Source organism: Triticum urartu, chromosome 7 (genome assembly GCF_003073215.2).
Source record: "Triticum urartu cultivar G1812 chromosome 7, Tu2.1, whole genome shotgun sequence".
Lineage (NCBI taxonomy): Eukaryota > Viridiplantae > Streptophyta > Magnoliopsida > Poales > Poaceae > Triticum > Triticum urartu.
This window is the reverse complement of record NC_053028.1, coordinates 602,005,295-602,031,978: the sequence shown is the minus strand read 5'-3', so window position 1 is coordinate 602,031,978 and position 26,684 is coordinate 602,005,295. Positions and strand designations below refer to the sequence as shown.

Below are 26,684 nucleotides of genomic sequence, written 5' to 3'. Positions count from 1 at the left end.
ATTTGGTATTCGTTCGATATTTTGATGAGATGTATGTTGTCTCTCCTCTAGTGGTGTTATGTGAACGTCGACTACATGACACTTCACCATTGTTTGACCCTAGAGGAAGGCATTGGGAAGTAATAAGTAGATGATGGGTTGCTAGAGTGACAGAAGCTTAAACCCTAGTTTATGCGTTGCTTCGTAAGGGGCTAATTTGGATCCATATGTTTCATGCTATGGTTAGGTTTACCTTAATACTTGTGTTGTATTTGCGGATGCTTGCAATAGAGGTTAATCATAAGTGGGATGTTTGTCCAAGTAAGGGAAGTACCCAAGCACCGGTCCACCCACATACCAAATTATCAAAGTACCGAACGCAAATCATATGAGCGTGATGAAAACTAGCTTGACGATATTCCCATGTGTCCTCGGGAGCGCTTTACACCATATAAGAGTTCTTCCAGACTTGTCCTTTGCTACAAAAAGGATCGGGCCACCTTGCTGCACCTTATTTACTTTTGTTACTTGTTGCTCGTTACAATTATCTTATCACAAAACTATCTGTTACCACTTATTTCAGTACTTGCAGAGAATACCTTGCTGGAAACCGCTTATCATTTCCTTTTGCTCCTCGTTGGGTTCGACACTCTTACTTATCGAAAGGACTACGATACATCCCCTATACTTGTGAGATATCATATCCGCACGTGCAGGAGGAACGTCGTGCGGCGGACTGCTAGGTCCGATCACACAACCGGCGGCGAGTGGAGGTGTCTATTCGCAACACATGCAAACCCTAGTGACAGCGCCGAAGCGATCAGCCTCGTGAGTGTGCGGCACCTCCACTACATATAGGCGTCTGTCGCGGGCTCAACACTTGGGCCTCGCACGGACCCTAAAACCCATAAGTCTACTTGGCCACAATCCGAATACAGTTCGGATCACATCCGACCAGTTTCCTCGGATCCGACCTCGTAGGTTCCTTCCCTTAAGTGCATGACCCCTTAGGTTCAAGTCAGCTTGGTCGTAGTTCGGATCACCTCCGAACTGCACGGTTGGTAGCGGCCTCTAGCAAGGCATGCCGAACACTAAGTAGACTATGAAGCTGGTTAGTGAACTTGCACATCACACTTCCATTCCTTTTGCCACACGATATATGTTGTCGAGCTCAAGGCGAGTCTGTCATCCTTGTGCTAGCGCGACCTCTTTCTCGTTCCAGTGATGCCGACCACAAACCGGATTATCTCATAATCCTTGTCGCATGGCCATGCTTATCCTGGTCGGATCACACGAGGGGCCCAGAGTATATCTCTCCTGATCGGAGGGGCAAATCCCATCTTGCTCGACCATGTCTCGCAGCATGGTTCTGGACAAACCCGAAACCTACCTTTATAACTACCTAGATACGGAGTAGCGTTTGGTAGGCCCAAAGCAAGTCTGTCACCATCCCGAGTACATGCGTCAGCTCAGGTCTTAGGACATAGAACATATGTTGCACTAGAGACTCACAGATGACATATCGCTGCGTCTCATAGTTGGGTCTGTCTGACTTGGGCCTTATCTCAACTCGGATCCGACTACGTCGAATCCGACCAGATCCTTCGAAGTCCATATTATCCGGTTAGCATCCAATTCTCCATGGCTAGTGAGGGAGTCTTGGATTAGGGGGTGTCCGGATAGCCGGACTATACCTTCGGTCGGACTCCTGGACTATGAAGATACAAGATTGAAGACTTCGTCCCATGTCCGGAAGGGACTTTCCTTGGCGTGGAAGGCAAGCTTGGCGATACGGATATGTAGATCTCCTACCATTGTAACCGACTCTGTGTAACCCTAGCCCTCTCCGGTGTCTATATAAACCGGAGGGTTTTAGTCTGTAGGACGAACAACAATCATACCATAGGCTAGCTTCTAGGGTTTAGCCTCCTTGATCTCGTGGTAGATCTACTCTTGTACTACCCATATCATCAATATTAATCAAGGAGGATGTCAGTTCGGGACCCCCTACCCGAGATCCGCCAGTTTTGACACCGACATTGGTGCTTTCATTGAGAGTTCCTCTGTGTCGTCACTTTTAGGCCCGATGGCTCCTCCGATCATCAACGACGATGCGACCAGGGTGAGACTTTTCTACCCGGACAGATCTTCGTATTTGGCGGCTTTGCACTGCGGGCCAATTCGCTTGGCCATCTGGAGCAGATCGAAAGCTACGCCCCTGGCCATCAGGTCAGATTTGGAAGTTTGAGCTACACGGCCGACCTCTGCGGAGACTTGATCTTCGACGGATTCGAGCCGCAGCCGAGCGCGCCACATTGTCACGATGGGCATGATCTAGCTCTGCCACCGAACAGTGCCCTAGAGGCCGCACCCGCATCAGCTCCGACCCTTAATTCGGAGCCAACTGCGCCAATCGAGGATGGGTGGTTGGACACCGCCTCGGGGGCTGCAATCTCTACGGCGATCGAGCCGAACACCAGCCCTATTCTCTGTGAAGCCCGTGACTCCAAGGAGCCAAACTCCTCTCCAGACTCCGAGCCCTCCGCGCCCCTACTGATCGAACCCGATTAGGCGCCGATCATGGAGTTCACCGCCGCGGACATCTTTCAGCACTCGCCCTTCGGCGATATTCTGAATTCACTAAAGTCTCTCTCTTTATCAGGAGAGCACTGGCCGGACTATGGTCAGCAAGGTTGGGATGCAGATGATGAAGAAATTCAAAGCCCACCCACCACCCACTTCGTAGCCACTGTCGATGATTTAACCGACATGCTCGACTTCGACTCTGAAGACATCGACGGTATGGACGCCGATGCAGGAGACGATCAAGAACCAGCGCCTATAGGGCACTGGAAAGCCATCTCGTCATATGATATATACATGGTGGACACCCCAAAAGAAGGCAATGGCGATCGAACAGCGGAGGATGACCCCTCCAAGAAGCAGCCTAAGCGCCGGCGTCAGCGTCGTCGTCTCTAAAACCCGCCAAAGCAAAAAACGGTGATTCCGGCACGGGAGATAATAACACCCCGGACAGTGCCGAAGACAACCACCTCCAGCAAGATTCAGCATAGGAGGATGGAGAAGCCAGCCCTCATGAGAGAGCGGCAGACAAAGAGGTCGAGGATGATAATTATATGCCTCCCTCCGAAGACGAGGCAAGCCTCGACCACGACGAATTTGTCGTGCCGGAGGATCCCGTCGAACAAGAGTGTTTCAAACACAGGCTTATGGCCACGGCGAGTAGCCTAAAGAAAAAACAGCAACAACTTAGAGCTGATCAAGATTTGCTAGCCGACAGATGGACTGAAGTCCTCGCGGCCGAAGAGTATGAACTCGAACGCCCCTCCAAGAGCTACCCAAAGCGCAGGTTGCTACCCCGATTAGAGGAGGAAGCACCTAAACCTACATCACCAGCGCATGATGCGGCCGATCGGCCACCCCGTGGCCGCGACAGAGAGGCCTCTCGGCCCTCCACTCAAGCCGCACCCCGGTGCCGCTCAAAAAATACCAAGGAACGGGAAAACGCGCCAGACCTGCGAGATATATTGGAAGACAAAGCAAGGCAAACAAGATCGATCTACGGATCGCGTGGGCGCCCCACGACATGAGACGGTACTCGTCACGCCGGATACAGTAAATCCGGCCGGGCCGAACACAGTAGACAAAGCTCGTTTGAGCTGCGTCGTGATATAGCCCAATACAGAGGCGCCGCACACCCACTATGCTTCACAGATGAAGTAAAGGATCATCAAATCCCCGAGGGTTTCAAACCCGTGAACATCGAATCATACGATGGCACAACAGATCCTGCGGTATGGATCGAGGACTATCTCCTTCATATCCACATGGCCCGCGGTGATGACCTACACGCCATCAAATACCTCCCACTCAAGCTTAAAGAAACAGCTCGGCATTGGCTTAACAGCTTGCCAGCAGAATCAATTGGTTGTTGGGAGGACCTGGAAGCTGCATTCCTCGACAATTTCCAGGGCACTTATGTGCGACCACCAGACGCCGATGACCTTAGCCACATAACTCAGCAGCCAGAGGAATCGGCCAGACAATTCTGGACACGGTTCCTAACCAAGAAAAATCAAATCGTCGACTGTCCGGACGCAGAGGCCCTAGCAGCCTTCAAGCATAACATCCGCGACGAGTGGCTTGCACGGCACCTAGGACAGGAAAAGCCGAAATCTATGGCAGCCCTCACGACACTTATGACCCGCTTTTGCGTGGGAGAAGACAGCTGGCTAGCTCACAGCAATAACATGACCAAGAGCCCTGGTAATTTGGACACCAAGGACAGCAGTGGCAGGTCGCGTCGCAACAAGCAAAAGCGCCGCATTAACAGCGACAATGCTGAGGATACGGCAGTTAATGCCGGATTCAGAGGCTCTAAACCCGATCAGCGGAAAAAGCCATTCAAAAGAAATACTCCGGGCCCGTCCAGTTTGGACCGAATACTCGACCGCTCATGCCAGATACATGGCACCCCCGAAAAACCAGCCAATCACACCAACAGGGATTGTTGGGTGTTCAAGCAGGCAGGCAAGTTAAATGCCAAAAGCAGAGACAAGGGGCTGCATAGCGATGACGAGGAAGAGCCCCGACCGCCGAACAACAGTGGACAGAAAGGTTTTCCCCCACAAGTGCGGACGGTGAACATGATATACGCAACCCACATCCCCAAGAGGGAGTGGAAGCGTGCGCTAAGGGACGTATACGCGATGGAGCCAGTCGCCCCAAAGTTCAACCCACGGTCTTCCTGCCCGATCACTTTTGATCGAAGGGACCACCCCACTAGCATCCGTCATGGCGGATTCGCCGCATTGGTTCTAGACCCAATTATTGACGGATTTCACCTCACTAGAGTCCTTATGGATGGCGGCAGCAGCCTGAACCTGCTTTACCAGGATACAATGCGGAAAATGGGCATCGATCCCTCGAGGATTAAACCCACTAAAACGACCTTTAAAGGCGTCATACCAGGTGTAGAGGCCAACTGTACAGGCTCAGTTACACTTGAAGTGGTCTTCGGATCTCCGGATAATTTCCGAAGCGAGGAGTTAATCTTCGACATAGTCCCGTTCCGTAGTGGCTATCACGCACTGCTCGGGCGAACTGCATTTGCCAAGTTCAATGCGGTGCCACACTACGCATACCTCAAGCTCAAGATGCCAGGCCCTCGAGGAGTCATCACGGTCAATGGAAACACCGAACGCTCTCTCCGAACGGAGGAGCATACGGCGGCTATCGCAGCGGAAGTACAAAGCAGCTTCTCAAGGCAATTCTCCAGTCCGGCCATTAAACGTCTGGACACCGTCAAGCGCGCCCGGAGTAACCTACAACAAGACCGCCTGGCACGTTCCGAGCAAGCGTAGCAATGCGGCCCCAACCCCAGCCCTCGCGAACTTGCGAAACCAGTGTTGTGCGTACATAACTACGCTCTGGAAATACCATGGGCACAGGGGGAGGGGCACCATCACGGCACGCCCGAAACGCGGCTTAAACCGCACTAGGGGCTGCCGATTTCTTAATTTTCTCTTATTTTCAGGACTCCATTCTTCGGAAGGCCTGTCCGGCAGTACAATTGCCGCACAAACGATACAACAACCAGGGGAGCAGAAAGCTACGCCGCACTATGGAACTCTAAGGTGGTCTCTATAATGAGCAGTATACCTGTTTCACATACCATTCCGCAGCTCGCCCCTGGAAAGGACATGTTAAATAGTCCCATCTTTTGCTTATTGCACTATTTGTATCGTTCTGATTTGATCGCAGCTTTTTTAAATAAACAATGCATAGCTTCCGTCTATTATTGCATTACTCTTTTTTACGAATATATGTTCATTAATGACATGTTGCACCCGTACACTTTGGTACGGCCAATACGCCAGGGGCTTAAGTACCCCACAATATGGTGTGAGAAGTCCAAACACTTTCACAAGTGCGGCACCCCGAACTTATATCATTATATGCATCAGCTCTGAATCATGTCTTGGGTCAATAGTTGGGTTTGCCCGGCTCCTATGTTTTGGTACCTTACGTTTCGTTATATCGGCTAAGGTAGCACTAGGAGAACTACTGCGATTGTGCCCCAGTTGAGCTGGGCTAAGCACCTCAGTAGAGAAAGCTAAAACTGACCGTCATGATGAGGCGAGAGCTGGTCGCTGTTCGAGAGGTTTTCGAGTCCCTAAAGACTTATGCCGCTTAGAGCGAGGAGTCGGCTTTGTCCGGCCTAGGCATGGATAGCGCCCCGAACTCGGTCTTCCGAACACTAGGGGCTTCGCCGAAATTTAAAATTATAGAATTCTATGGCTAAGTGAGAGTGTTCAAGCATTATAGTCCGATTTCCTTGTTCGTTGTGTTGAGCGCCTCCCTCGAAGGACCCAAGAATGGGAAAAAGAGCGCTCATGTTTATCCCGAACACCCCAGCACTCGTGGCATGGGGGCAGAAGCCGACGACTCGCCATCTCTCAAATTTGATAAACGGCCGCACAGAAGGTAATATTTTAAATTCAAAAGCGTTGCTTAGCGCATATGAACAAGTTTTCAGCGTACAGGATCACAAAATGCGAGTTTACTCAAAAATTACATCTTTGGAGCATTCATCCGCTATAAGGCGGGCACCCTTCAGGATGCCCTCATAATACGCTTCCGGGACGCGATGCTCCTTGCCCGGCGGTGGCCCGTCCTTCACCAGCTTCTCTGCATCCATCTTTCCCCAGTGCACTTTAGCACGGGCAAGCGCCCTACGGGCACCTTCGATGCAGACGGAGCGCTTGATTACTTCAAGCCGTGGACAGGCATCCACCAGCCGCCTCACTAGCCTGAAGTAGCTCCCAGGCAGAGCCTCTCCAGGCCAAAGCCGAACTATGAGGCCCTTTATGGCCTGTTCGGCCACCTTGTGGAGCTCGACCATTTGCTTCAGCTGGTCGCTCAAAGGCACCAGGTGTCCGGCCTCAGCATACTGAGACCAGGACACCTTCTCCGTCGAGCTCCCCTCCTCGGCTCGGTAGTAGGCGGCGGCATCAGACGCACTGCAGGGCAAATCTGCGAACGCTCCTGGAGAGCTCCGGACTCGGGTAAGTAACAAGTAATTCGCTTTCACGTGCTTGCTTTGCATAATGAATGCCTTACCCGCCAATATTTTCTTCATCGCTTCAATTTCTTGGAGGGCTTTCTGGGGTTCGGCCTTGGCATACTTCGCGCTTTCGAGGGCTGCCGCAATCTCGGACGCTTGCGTCTTTGAGTCAAGCTCCAAACTCTCGTGTTTTTTCACGAGAGCCTGGAGCTCTTTCTGCACCTCCTCCACCCGCGCCTCCTGCTTCCCTCTCTCTTTGCGCTCCGCGGCCGCTCTGTTTTCGGCCTCGGACAGCGCTTTCTTAAGGTTTGCCACCTCGGTCATGGCCCCTATAATAGCACGTTGATCCTGTCATTTTTTGCAACCACATCTTCTCTATATACTTGCGCAAGGTATTACTTACCTTCCTTCTCCTCGAGTTGCCTCTTGGCATGGCCGAGCTCGTTCTCGGACCGCGCGAGGTTTTGCTTCAGCGTATCCACCTCCGCAGTCAGTGCGGCGGAGGCCAGCAGCAAAGCCTGCATACGCATATTGACTTGAATATGTTAGACTCCTGCGAATGTTATTAGATCCTCTATTCGGCTTTTCTTTCCAAACGTCGAACAGAGCATCAGGGGCTACTGTCTATGTGGTAATATTTTTACATATTCTTTACTTACCTCAAAGCCTGCTAGAAGGCTGGCACAGGCTTCAGTCAGTCCGCTCTTGGCGGACTGAACCTTCTGGATCATCGCACTCATAATAGTGTGGTGCTCCTCGTCGATGGAGGCGCCGTTAAGCACCTCCAGCAAATTGTCCGGTGCCTCCGGTTGGACGGAGGTCACCAGCTCGGTAGGCTTGCTCCTCTTGGAAGGAGGCTGCCTACCGGAGTCCGGAACCGTTGAAGGTTCCGGCGCGGTGTCCGGCTCAAGGCCGGACTTGGAGCCCTTGGGGGTTCTATCCCCTTTACGCCTGGAGTCCGGGAGGTCGCCTTGCGGCGCCTCCAGGACCGCCTCCTCCTGGCTTGGAACCTGTTGGGACGCCACCTCGGCGTCGTCCGTAGGGTGGGGGGAGGTAGCTGTCGAAAGCGAATTCACATCCGACGAATCCAGGGAACCGCTCGACGACAAGTCGATCCGGTCTTTGGGTGGACTGCATAAACATGTTCGACGTAAGGAAAAGCTGTGCAATGGAGGAATACTATGAATCACTCTGGTATCCGGATACTTACGATTTCGCCAGGGACTTGGCCCTGAGCGGCCACTCCTCTTCGCCGTTGTCGGCGTTGGTGGAGTAGTCCGGAGGAGGGGTCTTCCCCTTCTTGGACCCTTCGGCCTCCCCTGTTGGGGCGGCCTTCCTTTTCTTCCCTCCCCCCGCTGGAGGGGGAGAGGTCTCTTCTTCCTCCTCCTCGTCTTCACGGGAGGAGTGCGTCTTGGAGTCGTTGGATGATGAATCCGACACCTCCAGGCGCCGGGCACTCTTTCGAGTCCCCGTGGCCTTCTTCTCGGCCTTCTTCTCCGGCACCACATAGGGTGCCGGAACCAGCAGCTTCGCCAAGCGAGCGTCCGCTAGGCCTTCGGGCAAAGGAGCCGGACAGTTGATCTGTCCGGACATCTCCTGCCAATCCTGTCAAAGGTAAGGGAGCTTAGATCCCGCATGGAGTCAAACTATGAAAAACTAATACCCTGTAAAAGGTAAAAACAGCTTACCACACTAGCGTGACGCTGCATGCTGAATCCGCGATCCTCGATAGCAGATGCGGGGGCCTCGGCGCCCTTGAAAAGCACCTTCCAGGCATCTTCGTACGTCGTGTCGAAGAGCCTGCTCAGAGTTCGGTGCTGCGCCGGGTCGAACTCCCACAGGTTGAAAGCCCGTTGTTGACACGGGAGGATCCGGCGGATGAGCATAACCTGGACTACGTTGACAAGTTTGAGCTTCTTGTCCACAGGGTTTGGATGCATGTTTGGAGTCCGGTCAGCTCTCCTTTTTACCCCACGACAGGCCTGTCTCTTTTCAGGAGGTGAGCCGCGTAGGGGGTCCGGATCGGAACTCGGGGGCTGTGACCCATTCAGGGTCGCGCGGCTCGGTAATGTAAACCACCCCGATTGCCACCCCTTTAGGGTCTCCATGAAGGAGCCCTCGAGCCATAGGACGTTGGGCATCTTGCCCACCATGGCGCCTCCGCACTCCACCTGGGTGCCACGCACCACCTTCGGCTTGACATTGAAAGTCTTGAGCCATAGGCCGAAATGGGGGCGGATGCAGAGGAAAGCCTCGCACACGGCGATAAACGCCGAGATGTTGAGGACAAAGTTCGGGGCCAGATCATGGAAATCCAGGCCATAGTAGAACATGAGCCCCCGGACAAATGGGTGGAGAGGGAAGCCCAGTCCGCGGAGGAAATGGGGGAGGAACACCACCCTCTCATGGGGCCTAGGGGTGGGGATGAGCTGCCCCTCTTCGGGAAGCCGGTGCACAATGTCGTTAGACAAGTATCCGGCCTTCCTCAGTTTTTTGATGTGTCCCTCCGTGACAGAGGAGACCATCCACTTGCCTCCCGCTCCGGACATGGCTGGAGAAGGTTGAGGTGGGGTGTGCGGACTTGGGCGCTGGAGCTCGAGTGCGCGGAAATGGATAGGCAAAGGAGGAAGAAGGCGTGGATGAAAAGGTGAATCCTTATCCCCTTATATGGGTGGACGCGACTATGCGTCCCAACCAGCCTGGTAAAACTCGCTTATCTCCCAAGCACCGTAATCAATGGCGCGGTTGGGTTACCCACGCCCGTATTGATGAGAATCCCGGAATAAGGGGACACGATCTCTGCTTTGACAAGACGTGCCAAGGAAACCGCCTCGCTAAACGCGCTGAGGTGGGACAGTAAAACGATTCAAATAAAGACTTGGCCGTGGTGTGATGTCACGCTACGAAATACGTCGGCAGATTAGATTTGTGTAAATATTAGTCTCTCTATGGCAATATGTGGAAACTTATTTTGCAGAGCCGGACACTACCTTTGTGTTCAAAATCTTTTATAAAGTACTGGGAGGAGGAACCCGCCTTGCAATGCCGAAGACAATCTGCGCGTCGGACTCGTCATCATTGAAGCCTGGTTCAGGGGCTACTGAGGGAGTCCTGGATTAGGGGGTGTCCGGATAGCCGGACTATACCTTCGACCGGACTCCTGGACTATGAAGATACAAGATTGAAGACTTCGTCCCGTGTCCGGAAAGGACTTTCCTTGGCGTGGAAGGCAAGCTTGGCGATACGTATATGTAGATCTCCTACCATTGTAACCGACTCTGTGTAACCCTAGCCCTCTCCGGTGTCTATATAAACCGGAGGGTTTTAGTCTGTAGGACGAACAACAATCATACCATAGGCTAGCTTCTAGGGTTTAGCCTCCTTGATCTCGTGGTAGATCTACTCTTGTACTACCCATATCATCAATATTAATCAAGCAGGTGTAGGGTTTTACCTCCATCGAGAGGGCCCGAACCTGGGTAAAAACATCGTGTCCCTTGTCTCCTGTTACCATCCGCCTAGACGCACAGTTCGGGACCCCCTACCCGAGATCCGCCGGTTTTGACACCGACAGCTAGTGAGACCAAGCCATCGACCGTGTCATATGCTAGTCTAGTTGGCTGCGCGTCCACACAGCCCTTCGACTAGGGACCTTTTAGGACAGTCATTATACAATGCATAGTCCCACAAACAAGTCACGTACATGCTGATACACATTATCGATAATGTCCAAAGACTATTCTTTATTCATAAACACATAAGAACATAAGAAATATCATCATACATGATTGCCCTTAGGGCATATCTCCAACAGCTTCAGCTTCATCCCCCCCCCCCCCCCCCCCCCCCCCCCCCCCCCCCCCCACCCCCCGCCGCATGGTTGGCACTCCCTCCGACGGCGGCGCACCACATCCTCCGTGATTTTTGCTTCATGCAGCCGACACCCTATCAAGAGCCATAGCAGATAGGTGGATGCTCTACCACCGGCTTGCCCATCGTTTGAAGGCCTCACAACCTCCTTGCCGACAGGAGCAGGGGCATTAGCATTCTCACTGGACGGATCAACGCCTTCTCACATGCCAAAACCAAACCGATCATTGTCAATGCTGGAAGACCTTGCAGGAGGCCAAGCTACTCCATGAAGGACGTGATAGACTAGGAAGGAGGCATGACTCGTTAGGTAGGGAAGCCGAGGGGGAAGGTGCGGCTGGGCGGAAGGTGAAAGTGTGGTACACTTTTGTTACGAGAGATCTTGGGCATATAATCGATATTGCAGAGAGCCATATTCGATTACGTGGTAATATGAGCAAATATAAGCGAAACAACCATATCGTTTTCGGGCCGCACCGTAATCGGATGACACGAGGAAATCAATGAACCAAACACCTCCTGTCAAAAACTGGCCTTTGCTTTTGGGGACTCGTTTCTCCTTCTGGAGAAACTCTCCACATCACAAAGAACCTACGTGTTTGTGGTGATTGCCATTCTGCATACAAATACTTGTCCCTCGTCTCCGGAAGAAACCACAAGTTTCATCATTTTCATAAGGCGGATTGCTTATGTGCTGGTTATTGGCGATGGATCAATAAATTATTTTTTTATTCTCCATTAATGCATCATAACATTGATATAATCATCTAGCATTGCCTAGACAACGGAAGTTTAGCATGTCTTGAGGTTTCCTTCTATAGCTAGATTATTCTATCTGATGCCCCTGGCAGCATGTTTACTTACACCAAAACATGTAAACAAGGCAAACAATCCTGTCATGGTGATTATAAGGTTGGCACCAGTTTCTCATTCAGAATCACGGGATCTGTGGGTAATATTGTGGTGATGCATTTCAGCTTGCAGTATCCTTCTAAAATGAAGCTTGCGGCATCCCATTTTTCATTTGCGGAGGCTGCATTTTCACAACATTGATAAATTTTCCATAGATTCTATTCATTTTCGTCAGGAGTAAAGATGAGATTCTTCACAATGTAAGTTGGAATCGGCACTGTTTTTACTCTTCTGGATTTGTTTTGTTTACTTAAGCTCTTATATTAATTTTTTTATCGCTTCAGCGAACTCAAGATCAAGAATGTGTTGCTCATCACTCATTGACCTTTTGTTTCCACCCTATGGACGTTCATCCAAGTGTTATCTTGAAAATTCCATTGTTGCACCCTGAAAGGAAAATTTGAGTGACATTTTCAGGAGTAGAGGGCGGAATCCGTAGAGGGCCCAGTAGTGATATTGTTGAATCTATTACTTCCAGTAAAGTTATTACGTCACTAAAGAGATGTTACCTGGACCTGATCGAACTTACAATCCTAAGGTGGGATTGTCCACTTTGTACGGCATTGACAGTGAAATTGATCCACAGATCAAACACTTCAATTCTTTACTTGCAGCCTTGCAGGAGAATAAAACGATGTGAAGTGTCCAAGACTGTCGTTCAAATGTGATATTCAACAGGAGTCAGGCGATAATTCCATTGCTGTTATTTAAAACCTGTCTCACAGTTTTACCCTTTTGTGTGTGTAGTAATAAACATGCACTTAGAGCATCTATAGTCGGGCAACCCAAACACCCCTCATACGTCCGAGCGGACGCCCCGGTCAGTGACCGGTCATAAAAAAGCGACCTAGACGGGCGTCTCAAACGAGCCTCAAACGTACGTTTGGGCTGACCGGCACCTCTTATATCCAGCCAAAATCTAGGGTGGATATGGGGCGCCTGGGCGTGTCCGCCACGTCGGATCCGGACCACGTTGGCTCACCCGACCCCACATATAGTTCTCCCCATCCGCTGCTCGGACCAAACCCTAGTCACTTTACTCCACTCCCCTCAACCACCCAAGCTCCCATCCGGCGATCTCCGACCTTCTCCGGCATGGCGGCCAGCGAATCCGACGACGAGCAGTACAGATCCATCGACTATGGTGTCGTCCCGTGCGGTTTGAAGGAGGCAATGGTCGTCCGCATTGCACTACCGCCGCTCCCGGGAGGACAATGCCCGACCAACGACGGGATCTGTCCGGCGCGAGTCCATTGCGATGGCACATCAGGCGCTCAGATCCTTCGGCGCTGGATCATCCTGGTCGTCTCGGGAGCCTTCTTTCAATCTCCCTTTCCCCATCACCGGTTCGTCGGAGTATGAGTCCTACCAGGACCGGTGTGCCTGCCGTGAAAAGGAGAGGATGAGGGCAGTCAAGGCCCGCCTCACTGCCGGCATGGCGGTAGCGGAGGCGGCTGATGCGGCGACATGGGCGGCCCCAGAGGAGGAAGCCATTTGCGCCCGCATTGTAAAGAAGCGGAAATGGAGAAACACGCACACCCTCGCCCGAGAGCAAAATCGGACGGTCTGTGCCATGGCCGGACTGCCCACCAAGAAGGACAACGACACGTCAGACAGCTCCGGCGATGAGTAGATCCGGCTCGATCCGTACTACGTCTTCGGCCGCTACTTCCGCGAGAAGGACGACAAGGGCGCTGGGAAGGGCAAGGGCAGTTGTGAATGATCTTCTTCATAGCTAACATGTAGGTTAAACATGCCAATTTTTGGTAGTCCGATGGTAATGTCCTGATGTAGTAGCCGAACGATGTGTGTACTGCATCATTTACATAGTTGCATGAGTTTGTATTGATTTGAGGTATGTTAAATTGAGGTGTCCAATTGTGAGAAGGAAAAATTAAGGCGTGACCAATTAGTGTCCGGGGACGCGCCCGAGCGCGTCCGCGAGCGTTTGAGAGGCCAGATTTGCTAAGTCTGTTTGTAGATGCTCTTAGGCTGTATTGTCACTTATACGTTGACTGCAGTCACTACTTTTCTTCTCAACTGGTCGCTCCAAATATCTAAGAAAAAATGAACTAATGTTTGGCAAATATTGGGGTGAAGTTTTTAGAGACTATCTTCGATGCAGATTAACCCTAGCCGCCACTCCATTTCCTTCCCCTTTCACCGCTGCAAGGGTGCACCGCTTGCGGTGGCAGGGAGGCTGCTGATCGTGGAAGCCTGATATGGAGGGTTCGGTGGCCTGCTGTGGGTTGGCAACGGGGATGTGTGACCGAGTTGCAGTCTCCAGCAGGCAATGTTCGACGACGGCATTGGTGTTCCAGCGTAGCGATCTTCAGCGAAGGTCTGGCCTGGCTAGGCATCGGAGAAGAGGAGTTCGGTGCATGGTCCTGGACGGCGAGCTCGACATCAATCTCAGACCTGGCGTGCAGCGGCATGGGTGTCGTGTTTCGTTTGGGGAAGCGAGAAGATGGCGTTGCTACAGTGTAGGAATAATGTTCTCCCCGCCCTTTCCATCTGCCCCGTTGGTGTGCTCATCGCCGGCGGAGGGCGTGTGGAGTCGTGTTTCTAGCGGGTCTTTCGAGATTTGGATGATTTGATTTTCAGTGGATCCATCTGGATTCGGCTGGCTTTTATGGCCTTCAAAGTTTCTACACGCCCTTATTGGTGTATTCTTCTCCGTGGCGGCTATTTGCTTTGTAGATCGCAGTCGATGGCGTCTTTCCGGCCGCCGCTTCTACGAGCTCCCGGGTTCAAACAAATTTTCTCTGCTGAGGGCGAGGTCTGGTGGCAACATCGAGCTATGCGCACAGCGCGCCGCCGGCGGATGCAGGCGGAAGAAGACTTCGACACTCTCAAGGATTTGAATGTAATTTCATTTTTCTGTATGGGTGTGTAAGCACCTGTGGTACTTTTTTTTGGCCCTTTTGAAAAAAGAAGAAGAAAACCTGCATATACGAAATGTTAGAATTGGTCGGTCCGGGGTCCAAGTTGGTGCACCAATTTAAACACCAGCATACACGGAAGTGCAGCCACATGTCGCCGTGGAAACGAGCAAGTGCCCGGGAAAGTGTTATCAATTCTCTTGTCTATGGCATCTCAAAAAAAAAAAACCCCTCATGTCCATGGATCTTTTCGCCTGGTCCAACTAAAGGAGGGAGCATCAATAGGCAAAGCCCATTAGAAATTGACACAGCTCGCTCTTGTCCATTCCGAGGTGAGGATCTCGACTCGTGGAACATGATGTTAGCCTTGATTCCATCGTCCCTCCACACCAAGATGCCCCCCTCCCTGCCGTTTGGGCTTTTCCTCCTCGTCTCCCCCCATACAAGTCAAATCATAAACCTAGTGATTAACATCCTACAAATACTCCTTCGACTCTTCCTCTTCTCCCACTCTACAAATATAACCCTCCCCCTCCCTCTCTCTCTCTCTCTCACACACACACTCATAGCTAGACAGGCCATAAACATGGAGGCCACCGCACTTGTGCTCCTCCCTCACAGCCACAGTGGCCTCACGGCCAGAGCACCGCCTTGCGTGGGTGGAAGCTCCGCGATGAAGAGGAGCTACGTGAGGAGGATCAAGCGGAGCTCCACGGTGCGAGGGGTCATGGCGAGGCCACAAGAGGCGACGCTAGCTCGGGTCCCGGCGCCGGCGCCAACAAGGCCGGTGAGAGAGACGGCCGCGGCCACGACGACGACGAAGACGGTGTACCACGACACCTGGTTCGACAACCTGGCCATCGGCTACCTCTCCCGGAAACTTCAAGAAGCTTCTGGTTCGTGCTCGTATACACATATTTGCCAGCTTTGGGAATGGAATGATCCATCCTTCATGTCGTTTTACCCTACCCATGTGAGTTTCTGCTGCATGTGAAGAGACATAGTTTCATTATAGCGAATAAACCAGTGTTACTTTTAGCTTTCATTAATGGTAACGGAGCCCTATTCTGATGATAACCAAAGCCGCCACGGTTTCTTCTTTCTTGGCTCGCCCTCACGATCTTTGCCTCGACTAGGAAGATGGCCGCCCGTGTGGCTCAGACATTTGTGTCCCACGCGGCCACACGTATTTGTGGAAGGTCTTTTTCTTTTTCAGATGGGAGGTGGTCGGATCTAGGGAGTATATAAAAGTCGCTAGGTCGACAAAAGAAAAGTTCGTGGTTAAGTTGGGAAAAAAAATGATCGTAAAAAAATGTCGAATTAATAATGAGTAATTTGAGGTTAGATGCTTCACAAGAATAAAATGGGCATTTCCCAGATGCTTCTTTTCGTCGTTAGCTGATGGCCTTGCCTCCTGACGTATGCTACTATGGTCCATTTTTGTCAGCATAGGCCGATTAATTTAACTTAGTTAGCCAATAGTTAATGATTAATCAACGTTGATCACGTAATGCCATGCTTGGCTTGGTGCTTTCGTCCGTACGTGGCACGGCAAATTTTCTACCATTGCGGTATGTATATCTGTATATGTACGATCATATATATAAATATTAACGGAATAGCTTCGTTTTTTGGCCAAGAAGCCATATGTGGTAGTATTATGCATCTCCGTTTATGTCGCCCGGCTGGGTAGGACTTAGGCCCCACATCACCACATGCATGTATATATAATGTGAGAGAAGAAAATTCACTCGAGATTAGTGATGACAGGATAAAAGGAAAAATATTAGACGATCAAACCAATTTCATAATATGTTGAAGAGCTTAGCTACGCGATCGAGCCAGTAGCATATATACTTGCAAAACAAGCGCAAGTGCGTATCAGCATATATAGCCAGGCAACTACGAGTGGCCATAACTTGCCGATCGTATAACAATAAGAATGTGAGGCGCACACTCTAGGAATCTTTCAGTGGTGAGCCTGTCCTTTTTGTTCTTCTTCTTCTTCACACGATACTACCTAGTGGTAATGGAGAAGTCAAACATCATGTAGCCTCTGGGAGTTAGCCACTTAGTTAGTGTGTCTACTATGTGGCAGCTGTAAATTCCTTCTGGCACTGATCAGATTTTTCGACCCGAATTACATCCCGTATCTATGACGTACCCCTGTTTGATTTTTATATTTTTTCCCCCTCTAGACTAGAGTAAAGCGTTGGTGTTAGTCTGCTGTTGTGCACTATAGTTTTCTACAGTAATACAGTTTATTTAGATGTGGTGCAAATTAAGGATGGTCAACACTTGCTGTCTGGCCTGAACATATCATGCATGTATGACAGGGATAAAGAACGGAAAACATGGCTACCAAGGATTAATAGAGGCCGCTGTGGCAATCTCCAGAATCTTCAGGCTCGACACGCAGTGCGAGATTGTGGCCGGCGCTCTCGAACGAGCAATGCCAAGCTACATCGTCACAATGGCAAGTACACGCCCCAGCCCCATGCATAATTAACTTTATAACCGTATTCAGCAGGCTATGTCATCCCACCAGTGTTTTTCTAAATAAAAACAAAATTACAAAAAAAATGCCTCTACTTTTTACCTGTATTTAGTTTGACAGAACTCTGTTTGGGCAGATAAAGGTGATGATGCCACCTTCAAAATTTTCCAGGGAGTACTTTGCTGCCTTCACCACCATATTCTTCCCTTGGCTGGTTGGACCATGTGAGGTACTATATCAACAGATTTTCTCTCGATGACATGTTCTTGCTCCATGTACTCCCTCCGTCCCAAAATTCTTGTCTTAGATTTGTCTAGATACAGATGTATCTAATACTAAAACGTGACTTGATACATCCGTATCTAGACAAATCTATGACAAGAATTTTGGGACGGAGGGAGTAGTAAATATGTAATATCAGTTCATAATATAAGTAGCCTGCCCTCAATGAGGGCATCATCATTCAAAGAAAGACTCCATGCTAGTGCTTCTGGTGAGCCCTGCCCAAAATGAACCGATATAAAGCCACATGCCAAGTTGATAAATATTGCAAAAGTGGTAGGAATATACAAGACATTTATAGTACATATATTAATATTTCTTTAATGCAGTCCCACATGGAATACACTCCCCACTTTGGATAAGTTTTCTGAGTGATCATTATTATGTCATTGAACAAGGTCAGGGAATCTGAGGTCGATGGAACGAGAGAGAAGAATGTGGTGTACATCCCCAAATGCAGGTAACTCAATCATAACCGAGGAACTGTTCCGCTGAACAGCTAATGCTAAGGAAAATAAATGCAAGAAAACAAATTGTGGAATGAGTTAAACTAGGTTGAATATAAGGTGTCCCAAATATATTGGTCCAAACGGTTGCTCTAAGCATTCATAGGTGCAAAAACAATTAACTTATTTTGATATAAACAGTGCATGATTCTTCACCCATTGATTGAATGAATTTATTGCAGTATGTCCATCTTATAAGTAAATCCACTTGAAAGAAAAGGCAAGAAAGTACTAAGGCTGACATGCCACTTGTACTGTCCATGTCGCAATTGTGGCAGACTGATGTTCCTACTCACACTCCACAAACTGCCTATGCGAATAGATGAAAAATATCTTCTGAAAATAAGAAATGAAAAGTAAGAGGCCAATGCAACATACCAATACTACCCATGCTTGAGACACTATCCCAATTAACACCGACATAAGGAAAATATTTACTAAGGTGCAGAGTGCAGACATACCAACAAATCTTGACGTAAGTGGTGCTTATCTGTCTTAATTTGTTATCTTACTCGGCGACAGGTTTCTGGAAAGCACCAACTGTGTCGGTATGTGCACCAACCTTTGCAAGATCCCATCCCAGAAGTTTATGCAAGATTCGCTCGGAGTTTCTGTGTACATGTCACCCAGTAAGCTTCCTTTGCTCTGATCCACGATAGGCTATCCTGAATAGTGAGTATATTAGTGGGTACGCAACAACTGAAATATAATCGGTTCGAATACAAGTGAAATGATAAAATTAATATTCCGGCCCTCTGAGCAAGAGATTAATGGATTATCACTTAAGATATTGAAACCTGAAAGTGTATCTGAACTACCCTGGTCAGTGACCAAATTATAATGCAAGTGTAACAGTATACTACTAATGTTGACTTCAGTGAACTTAGAATGACATCTTTCCACTTTAAGTAGTGCTATAATAGGTCCCTAGCCACCCAAATGTTTAGACTAGCCCTTGAAGGGAAATGTTAACTCAAAGCATCCGTGATATCAAGATTCTCATATGAATAATACAGAACTCGATACTTATAAGACCTTGCCATCTATACCTAGGTTCTTTACCTTTTTTTGGTTATGGGAACCACAGGCCACCATTTGAGGAACAAAGAGGGTTGGAGTGGGACCAACGTGTTTGCAGGTCACACATTAATTGCAAGTGTTGGACAGAAATAGGGCTAGAGGAAGGGGGGCTGGCAGACAAGTTGTACTGTCTATTCCAACTGTTCCACAACCCAGGACTAGACAAACACAGTATAGGCACCTTCGCTTTAAAGTGCAGGGCCATCATGTTTCAAATATCAGAGCAATATGGTTCAGTCTCACTTATGAGAAGCACTTGCGAGTGTTGGTTCTTCCAGGGTGATTCGCTGTATATTTCAGCTGCAACAATCATTATTTCTAGGTCATACGATGTTGATATTTTACGACGGCAGTCCACCCAACTAGGATCAACTTGAGTTGGGATATGCAAGGCATGATTCTCCTTTTGTGCTTTAAAGTACATAGCTCCAGGGGCAGCCAGTGAATGTTGCTTACTGCCACTACAAAAGTGCTAATTGTCTTACCCCTTGGGGCTTCACTCCTGTATATTACAATGGAGCGCTTCCAACTCCATGTCTGATGCCCACAAAACCAAATAATCTATTCTTTCTTTATCTACTTTCTTTTATTTGGAATAAGTTCAAACAAGCCTTTAAGGACGTTACTAGTTAATTAAGAGGAAATAGAATATTACGTACTTATGTCAATCATATTGTTGCTATTCAGATTTTGAAGACATGAGCTGCGAGATGATCTTTGGACAGCAACCTCCTGAAGATGACCCAGCACTGAAGCAGCCCTGCTTCAGCACAAAATGTATGGAAGTCCCCAAATGAGACATTCAACATACTCAACAAATATTCTTCTTTAAGTTCTTATGCTTTTTGACTTTTATGCAGGTATCGCGAAGCAGGACTATGGTGTGAGTTGCTAGCATACTTGATCAGATAGAAATCATTAATGATTAAACACTCATGAAATATCAGTGAAATGCCCACAGCTCCATAGTTGTATTTTTCTTGAGAAACTTGCAGAAGGCATTTTTAATACATTCAACTATTACGTCAAATTGTTACCCAGAGTGGTCTAAGATGAAATGAAGAGCAGCGGAAATCATCATATCACTCAGAGCAAGAAATATGTAACATACTAACATCACTTGGTGGATCATGTTGTATACTTATAGGATGCGTATAGCTGTTCGGTAAACACTTACCTGGTTACCATTGATGTGCGTCCACATCAAGTACGGACCAGTAACAGAAGAAATTAGTTCAGATCGTTGGTTCAATCTTTGTAAGAACAAGACAAAGTCTGCTCGGACTGTGAAGGTTAAACGAGTGTAATCATCTGAGCTCTGGCAAAGCAATCCAAGACGAGACAATCCAGGACAAGGCTACAATTTGGTAGATGGCAAGAGCAAAATGATTGAGGGAGTTGTGTGCATCACTGAAAGCGCAAGTTTCAACATGAAGGCCTTCATAATACTACTCCATTTTGCTGTTTCTTTAGTTTCTTGTAGTTTACTAGCTTATCTCGTCTATCTGGCACAAAGTCTCTTGTTCACAACCTTGTAAAATTTCAAGCCATCTTAATAGGAATCTATTACAATTCTCAGCTAAGGTTAATAGGTTATTGGCTTTATCTTTTAGTTTCATATATTATTTGATCTCTGTTTTGAAGAGCAGCATATCTTATCTCTTACATAATCGAATTTGTTAGAGGCTTTATGTGAAGACAGGACCTCATACATTTAGGTCCAGCAAGAACAAGAAATAAATAGAGAAGTGCGCCCAAACCTTGCAGGACTCAGAGCCCTGCGTTACGGCGATGGAAGAGCCTAGTCACACGATCGATTGAGGACGAGCTCTCCAACTACCCTCTTGTGCACACACACACACACACACACACACCATTCTAAGGTATAGCAAATGTGCACCAACACAAAAAGAAGGGCAACGCGGAAAGCAAGCTTTATTTCGGGGATGTGAAGGTTATCTATCTTACTTGATACAACTCCGTTATTATTCAGAAATTTCTTGTTTCTGTCAGTAGTCTGGAGTTAATTACGTTTTTTACACTGTTCACTCACTCATACACAGGCTCAGATCACACCTGCACAGAGTGTAGCTAGAGGCAAAAAATAACATGAGGGCATCACTTTGCACTTATTGTGATACATTTTAGCCCAGAGCTTCTGACAGTACATTATGCAATCACATAAGATCTTTTACCAGTTAATTACATACTACCTCCGTCCGGGTTTATTAGTCCCCTTGGTGAAATATAAGTTATACTCCCTCCATTCCTAAATATAAGTCTTTTTAGAGATTCTAATATGAACTACATACGGAGCAAAATGAGTGAATCTACACTCTAAACAGCGTCTATATACATCCATATGCAGTCCATATTAAAATCTCTAAAAAGACCTACATTTAGGAACGGAGGGAGTATTATGCAAAAATAGTATCATTGGAAAGTACTTTCAAATATGAACTAACAATATAACTTTAATGACATATCACTTATATTTTGCTGGTCAAATATACGGTCAAAGTATGACCCAAAATACAATGGTGACTAATAAACCCAGACGGAAGTAGTACTAGAACAGGATATTACGTCTACTTGGCAGAAAGTGCACAACATTTTCTGAATATACGAAGTTGGCAGTGGCATATATCTAAGGGAGTACCTAGAACTCATCTAGAGGAGACGTAATTTGGTCTCATTCACCTGGAAAACAAGAACGGATACAACCCACGTCAGCACACACGCATCTTATAGCACCACATCCAATGGCTATAAAAGGTGAATGAGACCAAATTAAATCTCATCTAGATGAGTTCTAGCAAAACTGTATATTTAATTAATACATCAATCTCATACGTCTAAGTATCTTCTGGTATTTTGTAAAACAATCAGCCAAAAACTGGATCACACTTACAAACTCTAATATCTATTAAGGGAAATAAGTGTCTCAGAAAGGAGGGAAAATAGTTCAGCACCTTGCTAGATTGTGGGGCATATCTCCAGAGAAGTTGTTCTTGGTCCGAGAAAAAGGAAAAAGGGTTTCCACATCCTGATTCTGGAAACATTGGTAAATAAATCATGACTGACTTGACCAAAAAAGTAAAAAGTATCACAGCTTCAACATTATTACAGAAAAGAATAGTTAGGATCTACCAGCCTGAAGATGCCACTTTCTGGGACCTAGTGCACTTACAGAATATATTCACATAAAAAATTCATACAACACAACAAAGTCAAGACAAGGATAATCATCATTCAGCACTACCGACATGGCAAGCACTATTACCATGTTTTGGCTGCTGAGTTATTTCTGTGGCTTGCTTTGATAATTCTATTGGCGTTGAAACTGACACTACTCAGAACAGTTCCTGATCCCTCACTGAATGTGCCACACAATAATATGTATTTTTTATAATAACTACCAAATGAAAAACATTATCTCTTTCCCTGACACTTATTTTCCTTCAGAAGCATATAAACTTGTATGGTTACAGTAGTACTAGTACCGCAAATGGTGCACATAGAAATTTAACATTAAGAGATGTACACTCATGTTTCTATTTATTAATATTGAATGTCACTAGAGATGCAAATAAAAAATGTTAGCATTAAAAAAGGTCCCCGGTTTCCTAATTTAAATAGTCCACAAAAGATAAATCTCCAAAAAAAATTGAGATTTAAGTTTAATGAGGGGATAAAATCATATCTCAAAGTCTGTTCTCGACATGCAGATACGGACATATGGTCACTACTCCCTCCGTCCCGAATTAGTAATCTTAGATTTGTCTAGATACAGATGTATCTAGAGTAAGACACATTTTAGTGTTAGGTACATCCGTATCTAGACAAATCTAAGACAACTAATTTGGAATGGAGGTAATAAGCAGTTGCAATTTAAGAGACATGAAAGGACAGAAACCCAATAGTTCATCTTTTCATGGTATCCAGCTAAGAGATTCTAAATTGAATTTGATATCATGATACAATATGTCTGCAACTTAAAAGAATGCCATGAGCCCAAAAGGCATAAGCTCCAGAACTCCATATAGTTCCATTTCTAAATTCCTTTTCAATAGCACTGAAGGATTGTGAAATAGAATGCTAATACCAATCTTTCATTCACAGAGGTAGCTGCACAAAATTTCCTACCGAAGGGACTAAGATAGAACATCTAGCAACTCACATAGAGACGTGTGCATTCCAGTTACTTTAAAGGACAGACCCAGTGCTAATAGCTCCCACACCAGGGGGGTCTGGGGAAGGATTATACGAGGCAAGCCTTACCCCTGCACAATGCAATGCAGAGAGGCCGTGTCGGAACCAGGACCTCTTGGCACAAGTGGGGAGTACTTCACCACTGCGCCAGGCCTGTCCTTCGTGCATTCCAGTTACTTGAGAAATAAAAATAGAACAGGAAATGCCAAAGTGCAAATAAACAATAATCCCCTCATAAATCACATAAATCACTACTCCTATAAAGACGTCAATCAGTGGTGGCAGTTAATCACCTTCTGGCTCCTTTCTGCTGTGAGCCGTTAATCTATTGCAAACGTCTGAGATGGTGGTCATGCTTGCCACCAAAGTTGGAATAAAAGCAATATGTTGGGTCGTCTAACTTGATTCATCCATAGCAACGCATAGGTATTTACCTAGTATTGAAAATATTATATCTTGAGATTTTAGCATTACGACCAATCCCCCCCTTGAGTTTTTGTCCTTCAAACCACTTTTCACACTGAGTATCTTCAAAATATCACACCTGGACTAACTATTAACACTCAACACATGGTTTAGTCATGCATTTGATGCTTTTCGAGAAAATGCAAAAACGTTTGCGTTGCATTTCATTGAAAAGGAAGGGTTAATCTTATGGTCACACTCCAAGGTTTTGTTGGGTTCACAACTTATAGTTCTATCAGTGGATGCATTTGTGAATTGTAATTAAAATATAATTGAAAATCTCATGCTCAAATAGCAGTTCCAGAGTGTTGAAGCAAAGGTGCATGGCCTAACTGGTGTCATGTCAGTAGTATTTTCCACGTGTACAAATAACTGTGCTTATGGTCGGTGGTTTGAACACGAAAGTAAAACTCAACAAGGCAAAGAGCTGTAAGTTGGATGACTTGAGTATTGGTTATGCTAAAAGAACTATGAAACGTTACCATTGAATGGTAAGAATATTATACATCTAGACAATAATATCAGAGCCTGCTTTAGAACTGAGAACATGATAGATGAAATATAAACAGAGGTGAGAAAAGAGGACGATTTAACCATATTTGAGTCATACCATCCAGCATGTATTTGCAACATTTAGCCACCTTCAGTCCAGCTGCAGCCTGGTTTCGAGTCTAGCCCTCTTGACAATGATAGTCTAAGGATATTATCAGCACTATCCCTTCTCCCAAGCGAGACATAAATATCAGCAAGCATTTTATAGTTGGCCCGATTTTCTGGATCTAGGGACAAGAGATGTCTGGCAGCTGCTTCTCCAATCACCAAATTCCCAGATAAACGGGAAGCACTTAGCAATATCCCCCATAATATATGATTGTCTACACGTTCAGAAATAGTACTTTTTATCAGGTCATATGCATCAGCCAAGCGTCCAGTACGACAGAGCATATCAACAACACATGAAATATGCTCAACATCCGGCTCAAGACCATATTGCTCTTCCATGAACTTGAGCAAGTCCATTCCCTCTTCAACAAGACCTGTGTTCCTACATGCAGACAGCACGGCAAGAAAGGTGTAGCGATTCGGTTTCACTTCTGCTTTCTTCATCAACTCAAAAAGCTGGACAACTTCAGCAGCATGTCCATTCCAGGCATATACCTGAATCATAGAAGTCCAAGAGATTACATCCTTGTCCACAATCCCACTAAAGGTGTCAAATGAATGTCTAAGATCCCCGCATCGACCATACATGGTGATGAGTGAATTAGCAATTGCCCTTTCACTCTGGAAACCTCTTTTAACGATCTGACCATGTGCTTCCATCCCCTTCTTCAGTGATGGAATCGAAGAAATCATAGGTAGGATCTCCAAGAATGTGACAGCATCTGGATCAATGCCTACCCTTTGCATTTCCACTGCAAATCCTATTGCCTTTCCCACTTCCCCAATAACTCCACAGCCTTTGATCATGGCATTCCATGCAACTATGTCATCTCTCATTGCTGCAACTCCATGTAGAAGAGCAATTGAAGAATCTAACTGTCCACACCTTGCATACATATATATCAGTGCAGTTACCAAAGATGGATCTCTATTGAATTCACTAGAATCAGCCAGCACATAGCTTTGTTCAATCCATCTTCCTTGTTCCCACTGCCCCAGCTCAGCGCAGGCCGCAATGACATTAAGCAAGATGGACCTAGTGGCCGACACAGTCGAATTTGACAGCATCCAGTGGAAGAGGTTAAGAGCAGAATTGGGTCGTCCATTCCGAACAAGCCCACCAATCATCGTACTCCAAGTGATGGAATCTTTCTCCTCCATCTGACGAAACAACATCACAGCCTCCCTCAAACAGCCGGAGTAAAGATAAAGCTCCAGGAGAGAGTTGCAAACACAGACGTTAAGGTGGAAACCAGACCTAATCACAGCAGCATGCATCATATAGCAGACCTTCCAAGAACCATAGCTTGCAAACCCGGAAACCAAGCTCACCAGTGTCGCCTCAGTCGGAGACATTCCATCCACCATCCTCATCCTTACAAATAACCTGAGAGCCTCTCCCATGCAATTCGCACGGGCATAGCCAGCAATGAGGGCATTCCACACCACATCATCGCGGTGCGGCATTTCATCAAACACGTTGAGAGCGGCCTCCATGTCACCTGCTTCAGAATGCATTACGACCAGCGCCGTCCCGACCAGGAGGTCGGTCGAAAGCCCTCTGGAGCACGTTTCGCTCCCGATACGCCGGCCGAGCTCAAACTCCGACGCGCGAGCGCACGCCATCACGGCGAGGTGGTACGTGTGGCGGTCGGGCGGGCACGCCATCTCTCGGAAGACACCGACCGCCAGGCGGGGGAGGCCGAGAGCGAGGTACCCGCGGATCATGGCGTTGTAGAGGAGGGGCTTAGGCGGCGGCGCCGAGACGGGGAGCGATGCTGCCCGGGGCCGGGGAACAGCGTCGAACGCCCTGCGCGCGGCATTGGCGGCGCCGAGGCGGAAGTAGCGAGATACGAGGAGGGAGACGACGTAGCCGTTGCCGGCGAGACCCGACACTACGGCGAGGGCGTGGGGGCGGCGCACGTCGCCGGCGGTGGAGATGGAAGCGGCGAGGGCCTCTTTGAGCGCTTGGTAATGGTAAGTCGCGACGGGCATGTCTTGACAGGAAAGAAAGCAGGGGGAATACTTTCTTAGTGTCAGGGGAATGCTTATACTTTCTTTCTTAATATTTTAATTTATTGAGAAGATCATATTTCTTCCAGGAGAATACTTGTATACATGTTTCTAGTGTAATAAGGGGAATATTTAGACAAGTACTGCCGTGGGAGTTGGAAATGTGGTAACAAAAGTTTACTTTGGGGCTTCGGTGAAGGCATGGCAGTCGGAAACATGGTCATTCCAAGGAAGCA

The 26,684-nt window shown here is 47.6% G+C and overlaps 2 protein-coding genes across 5 annotated transcripts; one reads left to right on the top strand and one right to left on the bottom strand.

Annotated features, from left to right (window-relative positions):
- Positions 1-15,074: 15,074 nt before the first annotated feature.
- Positions 15,075-20,673, top strand: LOC125519881 (beta-carotene isomerase D27, chloroplastic). The gene is made up of 7 exons (XM_048684660.1): positions 15,075-15,626; positions 17,067-17,206; positions 17,364-17,456; positions 17,908-17,969; positions 18,538-18,644; positions 19,783-19,872; positions 19,956-20,673. Exons 1-7 carry the CDS (start codon positions 15,086-15,088, stop codon positions 19,988-19,990), a joined length of 1,068 nt encoding a protein of 355 aa, XP_048540617.1. The 5' UTR covers positions 15,075-15,085; the 3' UTR covers positions 19,991-20,673.
- On the bottom strand, positions 17,223-26,453 carry LOC125519880 (pentatricopeptide repeat-containing protein At4g13650-like). 4 transcript variants are annotated; one of them, XM_048684657.1, is made up of 5 exons: positions 24,383-26,453; positions 22,068-22,147; positions 21,755-21,795; positions 18,477-18,680; positions 17,223-17,727 (listed from the first exon to the last, which is right to left on the bottom strand). In XM_048684657.1, exon 1 carries the CDS (start codon positions 26,428-26,430, stop codon positions 24,406-24,408), a length of 2,025 nt encoding a protein of 674 aa, XP_048540614.1. In that variant the 5' UTR covers positions 26,431-26,453; the 3' UTR covers positions 17,223-17,727; positions 18,477-18,680; positions 21,755-21,795; positions 22,068-22,147; positions 24,383-24,405. The 4 variants fall into 4 exon arrangements, with proteins under 4 accessions (XP_048540614.1, XP_048540613.1, XP_048540615.1 ...); XM_048684656.1 differs by lacking the exon at positions 21,755-21,795; XM_048684658.1 differs by lacking the exon at positions 21,755-21,795 and having other exon boundaries at positions 18,477-18,675.
- Between the last annotated feature and the right edge of the window lie 231 nt (positions 26,454-26,684).

Excerpts from the sequence above, each read along its gene's own strand:
- LOC125519881 (XM_048684660.1), top strand. The coding sequence starts at position 15,086 with ATGATGTTAGCCTTGATTCCATCGTCCCTCCACACCAAGATGCCCCCC. Across the intron at positions 15,627-17,066 it reads GAAACTTCAAGAAGCTTCTG|GGATAAAGAACGGAAAACAT; the intron begins GTTCGTGCTCGT and ends CATGTATGACAG. Across the intron at positions 17,457-17,907 it reads GGCTGGTTGGACCATGTGAG|GTCAGGGAATCTGAGGTCGA; the intron begins GTACTATATCAA and ends TCATTGAACAAG.
- LOC125519880 (XM_048684657.1), bottom strand. The coding sequence starts at position 26,430 with ATGCCCGTCGCGACTTACCATTACCAAGCGCTCAAAGAGGCCCTCGCC.